Source organism: Pagrus major, chromosome 4 (assembly GCF_040436345.1).
Source record: "Pagrus major chromosome 4, Pma_NU_1.0".
Taxonomy (NCBI): domain Eukaryota; kingdom Metazoa; phylum Chordata; class Actinopteri; order Spariformes; family Sparidae; genus Pagrus; species Pagrus major.
In genome coordinates, this window is record NC_133218.1 from 11,524,776 (window position 1) to 11,540,195 (window position 15,420).

Below are 15,420 nucleotides of genomic sequence, written 5' to 3' on the forward strand. Positions count from 1 at the left end.
AGCAGAAGGCAGGCATGAAAACAGACTCACCATGAGCTCATTTAAAATTAATACTGGCTGTAAGAACACACAAGTCAACAGTTACAGTTTTTGAAACTGTGATATTTTGTAACAAGGGTTAGGGAACTAAAATTGGACCAGATATTTTTTTCTGAGTTGGCTGAGACACATTTGAAGCTGTTTATATTACCTAATATTTCATTGTGTTAATGATTCAAACAAGTATCATCACTCATAATATTACTTGCTCACCACATTGTTAGCTATATTATTGATTAGTAATCCTGATGAGCCTTTACACTCTTACCACTAGTTTTCTCCTCAATCAAAAACCTTCCAAACCACAGCCTCTTGTGGCTTATTCCTCAACTATGTTTCATGCTGCAGTGCATTCCTTTAGCATGTGGTATTTGAGGTTTGCTGCACAGGATTTATCCTGGAATACACTTCGGTGTGTACATGTTTTTGTATCAGAGACTGATGGCTTGTTTTGGTCAGGGTGACTGGTTCACTGACTTGGTTTCATAGTGAGAGGAGAATCTAGGCCTCATGAATTATTCTCCTTTATCTAGTGCTGCTACTACTGCAGTCTCTGCCTTCGCAGATCTTCTCTGTAATCCGTCTCCTCATCACCTTTGTCTTTGCTCCTCTTTGTCTCTCCCTGCCTGCCTTTATTTTGGTCGAACTCTTATTGTTGCTGTGTCACTGCAGAGATGCTGGTGTCAGGGGAACAGATGGGCGGTTGCTGCAGACGTCTGTAACCTTGGCAACCGCAGCCTCACCTGCTCTGGCATTAACCCTCCCTCCTTGTTATGCCACCCGAGACACAAAAGCACCATCATCCCTGACTCCATGTTCCTCCTCTCTCTTATATCACCTATTACATGCTTTTATCCTATTTCTTATATCTTCCTCCTATCCCATTCTTCTTTTTGCCTTCCACATTATAACTGTCCCCTTGATCCATTTCTTTTTTTTACAGTTTAGGCCAGACTATAGGTGCCTTAAAAATACAGTCATTTTCTCTGGTATTACTGATAGTAGAATAGTTTCATCCATCATTGCCTGCATTACACACAAAATGGTATCCTTGTCATATATTCTGAATGGTTGTACAAACTCCATGCATAAAGGAAGATATGACATAAATGTTAATATAGTAGTCAAAGACATGGGGCCATATATCATCTGTCAGACTGCACGAGCATTGTGTTTTCCATGTTCAAACTGGACAATGGCCTTTTGAGGTGTTTTCAAACCTTACAGCTGATGTGTTGTAGCAAAAGTCGTCTTAGTTACTGAAAACAGACAGGTGTGTCTTGGATGGAGGCTCCTTTATAGCAGATTGGGTGGGTGCATTGCTCCTCAGATGTCCTATTTCCTGAGTTGAGAAGTCGTTCTCACAACTTTAGTGTGTTAATGACCCTTAAGTCAGAAGATGGAAATAAAAATGGAAGCTACAAGAAGGATGTCTTGTATTATATTGCTCAGTGTGGACAGATGTTTGAAGCTTGAAGCTATATTACAAACTGTCCCAGACCTGTTGCTGCATCATAACACTAAAACTGTAATAAATATCGCTTTACCTGACTTGTTATCAGGGTTAATGCTAATAGATAACTTTTCTTAGTAATCTAGGTCATTCTACGTGTACGGCAAGTAATGGTTATAACCCAATTATAATTACATGTGAGCAAAAAATGTTTATACAATGCATGAATTAAAATAACATTTCTAACCATCAACCAAACTTTTGTCCACCATGTTTCTGTGTATGCAATGGCAAAGTCAAAAAATTGTTGTTCTAAAATGACGAAGCATTCATGTTAATTTTCCCATTAGGGAACAGATTTTTCCGATTATTCCAACACCACATGAATGCACTACTGTGCATCTAATGGCTTTGACATGAATGCACACTGCTTGTGTTAATATCTGACAGTTCAGCTTATGTCCATTGTAGAGCTAGATCAATAAATCGGCCAGGCTGATGTTTTGGCCATATTGGCTTATTGCAGACACATGTATAGCATCAGTATCAGTAATGTAAATGTTGGCAATAAATAATAAGAAGTTGCAGTTCAGAAATATCAGACAATAGCATGCCAAGTCACTCCAGGGAGCGCAATGAATACCCCCCCGCAGGAGTAGAATCGAAGCAACTAGATAAATTAGAAGCCATTTTAGACTCAGACTAAGCAGGTGGAGGCTGGGGTGGTGGTGGCGAGCTTTGCCGGCAGCAGTGTTGTGAGTGCAGCAGTGTTGAAGGAGAGATCAGTGTATGACAGCTTAGATTTAAATAGACCGTCTAATTTGGAAGAATGGATATGATTGGTCAGTGACTGATGCTGGTCTGCGCTATGTTTCATTAATACAATTCTGAAGCATCTTTCTTTTTCTGGAGCTCATGATGAAAGTAGGACACATCTCACTTCATTCTCATCTCTGTTGGAAGTTGCACATGTGCAGTACCGATTAGGCAGCTGGCAAGGCTTGGGTACTGACCAAGGAACCTAAAAAAGAAGGAAGGGTCATGACGTCACCGAATCTTGCTTTTGCACCTGACCATGGTCACAGTGTTGGGGTGGCTGTAGCTCTGGAGATGGAGCGGGTCGTCTAGTAATTGGAAGGTCACTGGTTCAAATCCCCGTCTCCCCCAGATGCATGTCGAAGTGTCCTTGAGCAAGATACTGAACCCCAAATAGCTCAAAAGATGCAGACTGGAAAAGCGCTATAGAAATGCAAGTCCATTTATCATTTATTGAAGTGAATGGGAGATGCATGCAGAAACACACTAACACATATATTTGTTGTATGAATTCTGATGAAAAAATGCCTCCAGAAAAGACCACACATACTTCAGAGAGTAGGTTTTTCCCCCAAATGATTGAGAGGGCCAATGATATTGTGATCAAACAGGGAAGGTCGGACTGACATCAGAGTGCGAACAGCAGCGCAAACAGGAGCCTTTCCTACACAAATTCAAGGAATGAGCATCGTGCGGATAAAAAACTCAGTGGTTAACCTAGTCTCTGAAGTGTGGTCTTTTATTTTCTGGAGGCATTTCTTTATCAGAAGTCATACAACATAGATATGTTGGGTTTTAGTGTGTTTCCCAATGCATCTCCCGTTGACTTCAATACAGCTGTCACCACAAAGTGAGATTCTGCGACATAATGACCTTTCCTTCTTTTTTTATGTTCCCTGGTACAAGGAAGTGACTGACAACGTAACAATGGTTACTTTTGTAATATCTTTTACTTTTACAGTCTCTCTTTCACACTCAGCACCAACCGAATGATGCTGGAAGGCTGCTTGAACAGAGACGGAAGGAAAAATATTAATAAGCCAGCATCCTTAACTGCAATGCATGTCATAGCATCGTGGTTGGCAAGGAGCTGGAGCCAATAAACTTGTGACTACTGCAGTCATTTGACCCGGGAGTGAATGCCAATTGTACCAATTCACATGAAAGAAAAGAGCCAGATGATGGTGGGTGTTTGTGGTTTTTTTTGTCCCGTGCAATGCTGCAGTTTGAAGCCTGCAGTGTAATATTTAATAAAACAGCAAATGACACACTGCTGGATGAATGACTGCTTCATTTCAGAACCTGTCTCAAAAAACGTTTTTTTCTATTGGTTGGCTGGGCAAATTCACTATTTAATCAGAACAGAAGTGAACACTGACCTGGAGTTAGCATGAGTCAGCCAGAAGATTGTGCCGAAACGGGGAACAAATGTTTTTAAAATTTGTCTCTCGTATGGGCTTCAACTAAATACAAAAGGTGGTAAAGTAGACAGGGAATATTCACAGACTGGTGCTAGTATGACTGTAAGTTCAGGTGTAACACTGTGACAGGTGTCCAAACAGTAGATTCGATTTTTTAACAGAAATAAAAGAAACATTTGAATTTCTGGCTTTTGGCTCTTTTTCTCCTGATGTGGCATAAAATGGAAGACCCCCCCCACACCCACACCCACACACACACACACACACACACACACGCAAACACAAGCACACACACAAACTTGCATACACATGCTGGATGCATTTAGCCAAGTCAGATGGGCGGCTGCTCAGTTGCATGTTTGCTTGCATTGCGCAGCAAATGGAGAGACAGAGGCTGATGAATCCCTCTGCAAGATTATAGATAATAGTTGCCATGGAGATGCACCGGTGGGAAGGCCACAGATGCCCCAGGCAAAGAGACAGAGAGAGAGAGAGAGGGGAGAGAGAGAGAGTGCATATTATCATTAGAGAGCAGAGTGGTTAAAGAGGCTCATCGACAGTCTGTCAAAAAACTTTTATGACTTTTAAGCTATTAGGAACGGTTGTGGGATGCTGATATACACCCTGTCTTGTTTTTTCAAATTTGATAGGCCATTAAGCTCTTTGAAATCTGAGATTAGAAGGCTGAACTTGTTTAGTTAAATGTACTGTGTTTTATTGAATGTTTGACAGTGTAGGAGGAAGCGCCTCCCTGCCTCAGTCTCACCTGTCGAACGACGGCCACATATTCGGTTTCCTGTTGGTTGCCATGATTTTTAGTGTCTTCCATTTGCCAGTCATGGTCACTGAGCCTGTGAACTTGATGAGGGTCTGTCCCTGCTTTCGAGCTCTGACAGTGCAATGATAATCTGATGATTCATAATTTCTTTCAAGGGCCTGACAACACTGTATTTGTGTTTATTTAATTTCTTCCTTCAAATGTCCCAAATAAGTTTCTTTACGTTGCGGTAGGATTTGGTTTACCCTGAGTGTTGTAGCAGTGTTGTTGTGAGACTCTCTCTCTCTCTCTCTGTGCAGTTCAGGCACTCGTTTCTGTAGCAGCAGACAACTTGACCTTAGTGACAGGCCAAGATCTGCGCTGTCATGGAAACCGTAACAAACCTGTCAGTTAAGTCAGTTGCTAGGGGATGAAGGGCAGACTAACACTGTGCCTGTGACTAAACATGATGATATCCCAAAAATATATGATATAGAGCATGGCCTCCAGAGTTTACAGAATATTTTGCCCATTGCCCTGCATGTTCACAGTTCTTTATATTGTCATTTTTACATTTCCATCCAATGAAATCTAACTTTGTAAGTGTCAGATGTGTTGTGGTTGGTATCTGCAGTACTATGTTAATATTGGATGGCACATCTTTTGGTTTTACCAAAGCTAATGCTAAACTAACTCAGATGATAAAATGTAGCCTATTTGCTGTATATTAATTTATACATAGCATTTTATATTGAAATAACTTGATTTAGTTAATGGATTAATGGATATTAATGGATGCAATTCATTGTTGAAATAATACAACATCTTTAATTATACTGCATCTGATAAGCTACAGTAGTATTCAGTACCTTGTCTGGGTGGGTCCCTCTAACAAACACATACATACACACATGTAATTTCACTGGGAGCTTTGCAGCCAGGAAGCAGATCAAAAGCAGGAAAGGGAGAGCGAGTGAGGGGAGAGGAAGGAAAAAGAGTAAAGTCATATTTCCCAGGAGAGAGTTCCTCCTTCTCTGCAGGATGGACAGACAGACAGAAAGGGGGTGGGGGCTAGGGGATTTATCTCCAAATACTGGCACACTTTAGTGACAAAAACAACTATAATAACCATAAATACGTGTACTTTTGTGCTGTAAGGGCAAAATAGTCCCATAGTGTTTGCCCTTTTGCCTTGAACTTGACTTTCACATTCATTTCTTAATGGAGACAGACTCAGCTGCTTTAAATGTAAGGTTTTATGACTCTGTTTGGCTGCATACTTGCTATTTGTTTGCTTTTTGAGAGACTTGAAATAAAACACGCTGTAAATAAAACCACACACACTATAGCTGATTACTGTAGTTTTCTTTAGATATATTTCAGAATTCATAGAGCCTGGCTGAGGCTAGACAGTAAAATATGAAACACTTCAACAGCTTCAACAGTGCAAATCAGTTCATCTAACTATGTACACCATAAACAAGTGTGCAGTGTAAAGTATAGAATATAATAGATTGTGTATTGTTTTGGATAAACCTGTTTTAACCCTTTGAACCCTGCAATAGAAATGATCTGCCAGTGCCTACAAAAGGATTTTTTCTGATTGTGATTTAATTTCTAGGAGTATCTTCAAATGCTTCATATCCCTGAAATGTGTACAACCTAAGCTATAAGGTTATGTAAGTCAATAAGCAAAGATAAATGATTAAAGTATTGAAATTACATCAGAAATTAATTAAAACATATGAAAATCTCTGTGTCGTTTTTCATCAGATGTTGTAATAAAAAGGCAAAACATATTAAAAAAGATTTGTAAATGTAGAACATGAACAAAATATTTCTAAACATTCTACAATCAATCTCAGTAATCTAGGGGCGGTAGGAAAAAAATGTGAACACACTTGTCATAGCTCTAAAAATCAAAACAATGAGCTGAAAAAGGAAAAATATTTTGTAGTGCTGAGTTGGTGATAATTCTCTGTGAGTTCATGATTATGTGCGACTCTTTTTACAATGCATATAAATCCACTATTTATAAAAATATGGGTAAGTACAGATTAAAGTCACTGTTACAGTGTTTTAGCCAAAAGAAGATACAATTCAGATTCCATTTTGATGTTTATTTTTGTAGAAATGTAAAGATTAAACAGAGCTACTACCCTACGATTAGTCTATAACTTCACATACTGTTGTGATTAAAGATGAATGGCCGGATAGAGGAAGAGCAGTTGTAATTTTATGATGAGAATGCAGCAAATGGTGTCACAGTTTTATAGTGCATCGGACTCATTTTTTTGACCACCACAGAGCCTGACATACACAGTAGACATTGCTGGATCAATTTTGCAAGAAACAACAAGCATAACTTAACGTAGTTGAAGCCAGTGCTTGGCCCATACACACACAAACATATGTACACACAGTAGCTGTATTCCAGATGTGAGTAGTGTGTGTTCTATGCCTCCCTCATCTAGTTGTTGATCTCCTGTGGAGTCTGAGAGGCATGGTAATAACAGACAAACAGGAAGAGGACCATCATAAATGTAGAGATCAAACACAAACTCACACGCACACACACACACACACACACACACACACTTGGCTGTAACTCCAGTCTCATGGTTCCCTCGCCAGCAGTGAGCTCATTAAAATGTGCGAGGCGACCCCTCTCGTCTTCATGGTCTCTCATCTCTCCTCCATCTCTTCCTCTCTCATTTCTTTCCCGGTCTTCGTTCTCCTTCGACACAAAATATCACACACTCTCGCTTCATTGGTTATGTGACTTTGCTTCACTCTCTCCCCACGTCAGTTTCATGTTCGACTTATTGATTTTTGGATTAGACCACACTGTCAACACACTGTTCAAAATACTGCTTCAGTTGTGCAACTGTTATACTTGTGTGTTATACGTGTATGTGTGTGTGTATGTGTGTGTGTGTGTGTGTGTTTGGGGGAGGGTGACTCTCCTTTAATGAATGGTTGCCGGGTAGAACAGGAGGCGTGAGGGAGGAATTTGTTAATTATGAATGGAGCACTTCTCTCTGGATGTGAACAACACACAGTGTAAGTATGTGTGTGTACGTGTGTGTGCTTTGGCATTTGGTAGTGTATGGGTATGTGGTAACATATGTGCGTATGTGCATTATGACTGTTTTAATCAGAAGGGTTGCTGGTTTGAATCTGCAAGTAATACTGATTACCATTGAGGTACTCACGAGCAAGGCATTCCAGGTTGATCAGAGCAGGGCAGGACGAGGCCATTCAGTTTTCATTTAGAAGCAGGAGACATCCCAAACTAGAGCTGAGTGTCATGAAATCTAACGTAGGATATAATGCAATTTTATCCAACACACTGCATATGAACTCTGTGTCACCCTGAAATAGCTACCTGTCATTAAAGTGTGCTACATATTATGTTTTAATGTGAAATAAAAAAGCAGGTTTGGGCTTATCCTTGTATGACATAAACATACAAAAAACATTTAATTATACATTCAAAAAAGCTTTGTTCTATTAAATACACTAATTTTGACACCCTGACGAAGGCTTGATGTCAAACACATTGGAGCTTAATGTGACAATAAAAGCGTATTAATAGTTTAAAAGACAGTGCCTCGGTGTTTTTCTAATCTAATTTTTATAATTTTTATTAAATGCCCTGCTTAAAGCTTATTTCTATTACATATGCCATTTTCTTAACCCAGTATCCCTATAGTGGCTTGTAATGCGCCTTTCATGTTGCTAGGCAGACAATAAAGGTGTGGAGGTTGTGGTAGTGAATTGACTTGTGCATTTGACTTATTGCAGGAAACTGGTGTCTGTGTTCGGTCATTAAAATTCCTTAAGATTTTCATGGATCAGATTTTAGTATTTTTACCATTAGAAATATTAACCTTGGAAAAATATAATTGTGGTCATATTTTCCAAGAATTTTGGTTTCCATTACTTTCAAGTTTGGAGAAATTTTCTAAAGGGGACTAGTGATTAGCTTAGTTTAACCCCGAATCTGTGTCTTACGTAGCTAGGTAGACCGTAACATAAAATGTACACTATGTGTATGTATGAGTATGTAAATATGTATGTATATGTGTAACCTGTATATATGGGGATGTATAGGTATAGGCATGTGTACATGTAGGGCCTATGGGCATGCATATGTGTATGTATGGGCATGTATGTACATATATGTGCAAATACTCCACTGATATCAGTGAATATGTGTTGCTGCTTTTTTGCTTTTTATTTATTTTCATTTTCTCCTGATGTGTTTGTATTCTGTTTTTGTTTTTCTTCTTTGGGAAATACGGGGAGGGTAGGGATGTGTGTACAAAAAAGAGGGAGGAGGGAGGGAAAGGAAGGAAAAAAAGGGAAAAAACTGTACAGTCACTCTGTCACTGATACTGTATCAGGATAGATATTTTTGTTGTCTTTTGTGCTGAATTATTGTGAAATAAAAAAAAATAATAGAGAAAAAAAAATACTTAAAATTGCTTTTTGATTAACTGTATTCCAGTCTTTCCAAAGCATTAACTAAACATGTTTCAGTTTCTTAACCCAAACTGTACCCTAGTTTTTGGACTTTTTTTGCACACATCTACTTTTCCATACTGTAGTGTGCTCACACTGAGAAGATACTTTAGCCGTAGTTTATTTGCCGTGACCATTATTTTTCCTTCAACTACACCATGGTTACCAAACACAGTTATTGTGAAAAGTGAGAATCTATTTAAAGGTTGATTTTGTTAGAAAGCTGATTTTTGAGTCTCACTCCCAACTTGTCAAATATGCTTTGGGATGACGCCAACCTGACCTACAATCCCAAAGCATCAGTATTTGACAAGTTGGGAATTCTTCTAAATAGGACATTTATAGGTAGTTAACATTGTCATGCCATAATGGCTGAGGTGGACTGACATACTGTCAGACTAAGAGTCTACAACCATGTTAGCGTCTCTGTGAGGCTCTATAGGCACAGCAGTGCTTTCAGCTGAATGCAGACCTCAACATGAGATATTTCAGTCTATTTAAAAATGATGTAAAGCGTGGCTTAAAATCTTGTGTGCAGTTGTGTCCAAAAATGCGAATGTAATTGATACAATTTGAAAAAAAGACCAGGTTTGCATTAAATGACTTTGTGAATTATAAGACTACCAGAGTGTATCTGAAGAAAACTTCCTTTTTTCAACAATATGGTCACTGTATGTCTGGTGTAACAGAAGAGGTTTCTCATATTCATTCTGAAATTGTGGATTGAATCATTTTGGGGAAGTCACCATCCCCCTTTTTGTCCAAACATTGGATTTTTTCAGTTTTGGATAAGAATATTAATCTGGTGCATAACATTTTGGAACAACGCCCTTCCTCCCTCTGCATTCCCTGCGTTTGACTGTGTAAGCCTGTCTAAGCCCTGATGATAAACAGTGACTCTCAAGGAAATCCCATTTGGCTGCTGTTTAATCTGAATTTTCCAGTGTGTACATTTCAGTGGCAGCAGTGATTATGGTATTCTCTAGGCACCGTATACTGTATAAGCCTTACCTTTTGCTGGAAAGTCTTTAAGTACATAGCATGAGAGTGAAGCTATAATCACGTTCTCTTGTCAGCTCTCCACCTGTGCAGCGGCGGCAGCAGCTCTTAGCACCTTGTTTGGAAGTTAGCAGTGTCTGCCATCACTTGAACTGACTCTAACTCCAGGGTCAGCTTTTTCCACATGGACCTACTCTGCCTTAAAATAGACTGGTGTTTACAGTTGCAGGTTAGCAGCTCATGAAACTGGGTCTCTGAGCTATTGGCTCTCACACAAACACACACTCACGGGACACTACTTTATTTGGGCGAAGCAGGAGTGTGTAGAGTGTCTACGAGAGGCAGATCTGTTTCTTGTGTAAATACTGGCTCAGTGTAAAAGGATACAAAAGCTTGGTAGATGTTCATCTGTTTGAAGAACACAATGCTTTGACTTCACACAGCTCACTCAGAGCTGTAATGTAAATATTCATCACAGCTTTGTGTGGTTTCTTTGGTAAATGTGTAGTGAGACTCTTTGGTAGCATCTGTTTGGACTGTACAGTATGTCTGTGTGTGTGTGCGTTTCATCCAATGAACCTAGCTGTTTTGTGTTTCCAGGGGCAACCAGAGACATCGGTTCAGCGCTGACCAGGATGTGCATGAGGCATCGCAGCATTGAGGCCAAACTTCGCCAGTTCACCAAGTAAGATACATGTCCTCCATTGACTTTCCTCCCTTTCCTCCTTTTGTTGGCTTTACCCTGAAGCAACAACAGGGTTTTCAGAAGTCAAACCTCATGCGTGTTTTCATCTAAAGTTGACTGTGTTTTTATTATGGAACAAATGCTTTTTGAGGTTTTTTTGTCATGTATGGATTCCATTAGGAGCATTGCTCTGTCTGTACATACTTAAATTACTGTAAATAAATACGACAATTGGCACCAAACACAGACTGTTCTGGAAACCTCACCAAGAGTCTGTTTTCAGCCATTGTTTGCATTTCCTTTAGTCTCCATACTGTCTAATGACTTCTCCATGGCGAAAAATAATACATTGATCATGACGATGATGATGTTGATGATGATGATAATCTATGACCATGGTAACAACAGGAGTCCCTTTGAAGACTAAGTCAATCTAAAAGCCATTGTGTGTCTGTGTGTGTCTGCACATGTTCCGATAATCCTACATTTACTGTACATATGTGCATTTGTGTCACATATGCATGTGTGGATAGGCAGGAGGGCAGTGTACCAGATACTGAAATTATGAAGTGGACTGACATGTGGAGGGAATTCATATAATGATCTCATTCCAGAAATATACAGTAGTGTCTCATATTCAGTGGGGCTTCGTGGTCAGAATTGGCGTTTCTACTGTTTACACTACATCAGTCTCTTGTCAAGACACCACACAATGGAAATATTAGTCATAGGATTGATTTTGAATGAAACAAAACAGTAGTTATTGGTGTTCTGTCAAAGCTGTCTTTTAATTTACATATCTCTGGCTGTCCTACAGTGCTTTGATGGAGAGTCTGATCACTCCTCTCCAAGACAAGATTGAGGACTGGAAGAAGACAGCCAACCAGCTGGATAAGGATCATGCCAAAGGTACACAGGTTATCATGCTAATTCATCAAGTTCTTGCCCTGTATCTGGGGTGCATCCCGTAATATTAGCAGCACTGCATTAAAAAATACAAGGGACTATGATGGTGTGAGTGCATTGCTGCAGTAAAAGTGAGACAATAAATATAATCCAGTAAATCCAGTTTGATCAACATTTCCATAAATTTGAAGGCTTATCAGACACCAAACCCTGCACAGCTGTTTCTAATACTATGAGAAAGGATTTACAACTGACGGTTGTCATCTTAGCATTCACAAGAAGAACTGTTGATTTCCACTATTCACACCACAATGTAACCTTACAGGAAGGTGTGTATGTAAGTATTTGATTTACCAATGCAGGATGTGCCCAGATGACATGGCCGAAGCTGATCTGCCGTCACCTTGTTAACTATTTTTTGGGTGGAGCTTTTGTGCCATGTCCTCCGATGTACCAACCTAATGAATGATGATGATGATGAAATATAAAACTGTGCGTTTATGCCCAATCCCAATTCCCCCCCTTGGCCCTACTGTACCACTTATCCCTACCCCACCGTTTTGTGTGTACAGCATGGGTTGCTAATGTCGCTGTAGTATCCATGACTTCACCCATTTATCATGGTTTCTTTTTATTTTTTACCTCTGAATCTTTGCCAGTGCCATTGGCAACTTTTTGTCAGACATATTCTTGATTAGAAGTGACCATATAAGTGAGAGTGGGGTAAAAATGATTGTATAGACAATGGTTCTGAAGTCCTTCAGGTTTCCCTTTCTGAATAACTGGTATAGACTGCTACCACCTGGTTGTATGGAGAGATATTTCCTCTCACACATCGCAGAACTTACAAGCTTGTTGGCCATCACCTTTGGTCTTTGTGGCGTGTTGTACCTGAGACACCGGTGACATGAGGCAACACAGTCACTTTCATGACTGCTAGTTCTTTGATGTCAGTTTGTTGTGTCTGGACCCTTATAACAAGGTAAAAAAATAAGTTGTTGTTGTTCTTTATGTTTACACTGACTTACAGCAAACAAACAAACAAACAAACCACAAGCTGTGAGCTTGTTGCTGCACTTTACTGATCATGAATGTATATATTGCTTACAAATAGTTTGGAGATACCTTTCTTAACCTTCTTCTTTTTATGATCAGCAGATAGATTTGATAATAGTAGATAATAGAGAAGTAAGCAACCTGAGATTACCAGTTCCTCTTACTAAAGCATTTCTGTTCATCCTGTTTCAAGAGTACAAGAGGTCACGGCACGAGATCAAGAAGAAGTCATCTGACACCATGAAGCTACAGAAGAAGGCTCGTAAAGGTAACAGTCAGCAGTATCACTGCCGAGCGCTCACATCTGACAGAATGTCACAATGTAGAGGTCAAATAACATTTCGCAAGGTCGCTTAGGCACCATTGTCGGAAACTGGTGTTTCAGTGTAGCTCATGTGCTGTAGCCGTGGATACATTTAGACATTCAGTTCATTTTTACCAGTTATCTCAGTTATGATCTCACCACTGTTGCTACTAGTGCCAGTGAATTGGAAATCAACACCAACACTAATATTCCCTGGGCCTCAACTGGATCAAATGTTGATTTGTGGTTTTTGTCTGATTGGGATTCTTGATAAAAACATTACAAAACAGCCTCAAAATACAGTGACTGCATTCAAAAACTGAGGTCAAGAACTACAGTCTTTATACTCTCAGTCAAAAGAATTGTTGATTTATACTGTCATCTAGTGGTGATCAGTAGTATTTCAGGTCTTTTCTCATTTGTCCTGAAACACTTCACTCTGTGATGCAGCAACCAATAATTAGTGCGTTCTTTCTGGAGCAGCTTACACTCAGTTGCCAGGCAGATGAATACATAAATGTAAGATTTCTGCAAAGTCAATCTGAAAAATAATAACTTTTATTTATATGTAATGTTTGTAGTAAATACAATGTAAGGTATACATTAAATAAAAACATTATTAACATGAAAAAAAACATTAGAAGATAGAACATTTGTTGAAACTGACAGTGAAACAGTGCAGCGTCCTCTTTTGTTATGTTTTTGAGTGTGTGCTCAGCCCCGTCAGTGCTGATGCTTGGTGGTATTTAGTTTTTGGTTGCAGCAGTGTTATTTTGCTCTAACCTGTGGCACTGTGGCTGTCTTGTGATGGCTTCCTTGTACTAACCTTAACAATGAGTTCTGCTATTTCTGCTCTCTCTCTCCCCTCTCTCGCCCTCTGTCCCCCCCCTTCTCTTTTCTTATTTTGCTTCCTTTTTGCTGTCTCCCCCTCTCACTGCTACCATCTCTATGTCTCTCCCTCCCTGTGGTATTTGTCCCCCTGTAATAGAGATGCAGGGTAAGTATCAATCAGCCTGTCGCTCGCTACTGCTCTGCCGCGTCACCTCCTTTTTTACTCACATTCTCACCCATCTGAAGTCAACTATCCAAAATATAACTTATTTGTGATACAAGGGTTTCTGGTTTCCATTTTAGTGTATAATTAGGCAATTGTTTTACTATATAGAAGAGTCATGAATGTTGGCTCCAGGGAAACAGAAAACCTTGTTATGAGGGCTGGATTAACTTTCCAGGTGGCCCTGATTTCCCCACTTTATGTTTATGCATTGCAGTCACTAATAAAGAGTTAATAGTTTGTGGTAACTTAAATGAGGATACATTATTATACATACATTATTTTGTGAAATGCACCACACAAGCAAAATGTAAGCCAAATATACTTCATGTACATCTGCTTTCAAGGTATGAAGGTTGCAGAAACCAGCAGGTAGCATTGTGTTTTCCTTTTTAGGGTCCTTTTGTGTCATGTATCAGTATATACAATATAATATAATATAATATAATATAATATAATAATGTATAAATATATTCCCCAAAAATATAAAGAAGTTTATTTATGTTAGCTTACTACAGCACCAGTATACCAGGTTCACTGCAGAGCAGTATGTTCTTTATGGGGGTATGATTTGAGTATTAATAAAGCCCATTTAAATACAGCGGTTCGAGGTAATACGGTCCCTCATCCTGGAAACAGTCAGGAGCCTGACAGCTGCATTTTGGACCAATTGCAGGCAGGACAAAAACGACTGGCTGATAATAATCAGTTTTATCAGTTACAGTAATCAAGCCGGGAAGAGATGAAGGCATGAATAACTTTTACAAACTCACTGAACCAGATGAAAGGTTTTATTTTGGCAATGGTCCGAAGGTGAAAGAAGAATTCTGTTAGGTGGACAGTTGATCTAAGCTGTTGGTGATTTCAGATTTGTTTGTGTTCAGTTTTTTATATCTTCAAGGCAGTCTGTACAGTGAAGATGTAGATTATTGTCTGGTTTTAATTATCTGTTTTTAAGGTGCATTCAATATAAACAAATTAATTAGCAATCAGTTATATTACCACAAACTTATTGCCACTTGTTGAACCTGAACTTCTCCCCACCATCAAACTGACAACAACATGACAGATGTTAATGTACCAAAACATTTCAGGGAACATAGTTTTATATTGTTTTTTTGTTTGTTTTTTTCTTGGTCTAATAATCACTGACAGGAGGTCATGTAATAGATTATCTTTTTGAAATATATTGTTCTCCATTAAACATATTCATGAATCTAGCTCTGTTTTTAGAAACCTAATTGAAACAATAGAGTTCCTAAAGTCGCTTGACTTCAGGTTTTGTCTCCTGGTGACAGATGAGAGTTCAGCTTCTATAGTTTGATGGTTGTTTGAGAAGTTGCATGATTTATTTTAACTTCTTCCTCCTTGACTCCTGCATGACTTCTGTAGCTGCTACTATT

At 39.1% G+C, this 15,420-nt stretch overlaps 1 protein-coding gene across 1 annotated transcript in view; it reads left to right on the forward strand.

Annotated features, from left to right (window-relative positions):
• The window catches only part of mtss1lb (MTSS I-BAR domain containing 2b), an 80,411-nt gene that overhangs the window by 53,409 nt on the left and 11,582 nt on the right, over positions 1-15,420 (forward strand). The window contains exons 4-6 of the mRNA XM_073464697.1: positions 10,613-10,697; positions 11,515-11,606; positions 12,853-12,927. Of these exons, the coding sequence (XP_073320798.1) occupies positions 10,613-10,697; positions 11,515-11,606; positions 12,853-12,927 (252 nt within the window). The remainder of the gene's footprint in view (positions 1-10,612; positions 10,698-11,514; positions 11,607-12,852; positions 12,928-15,420) is intronic.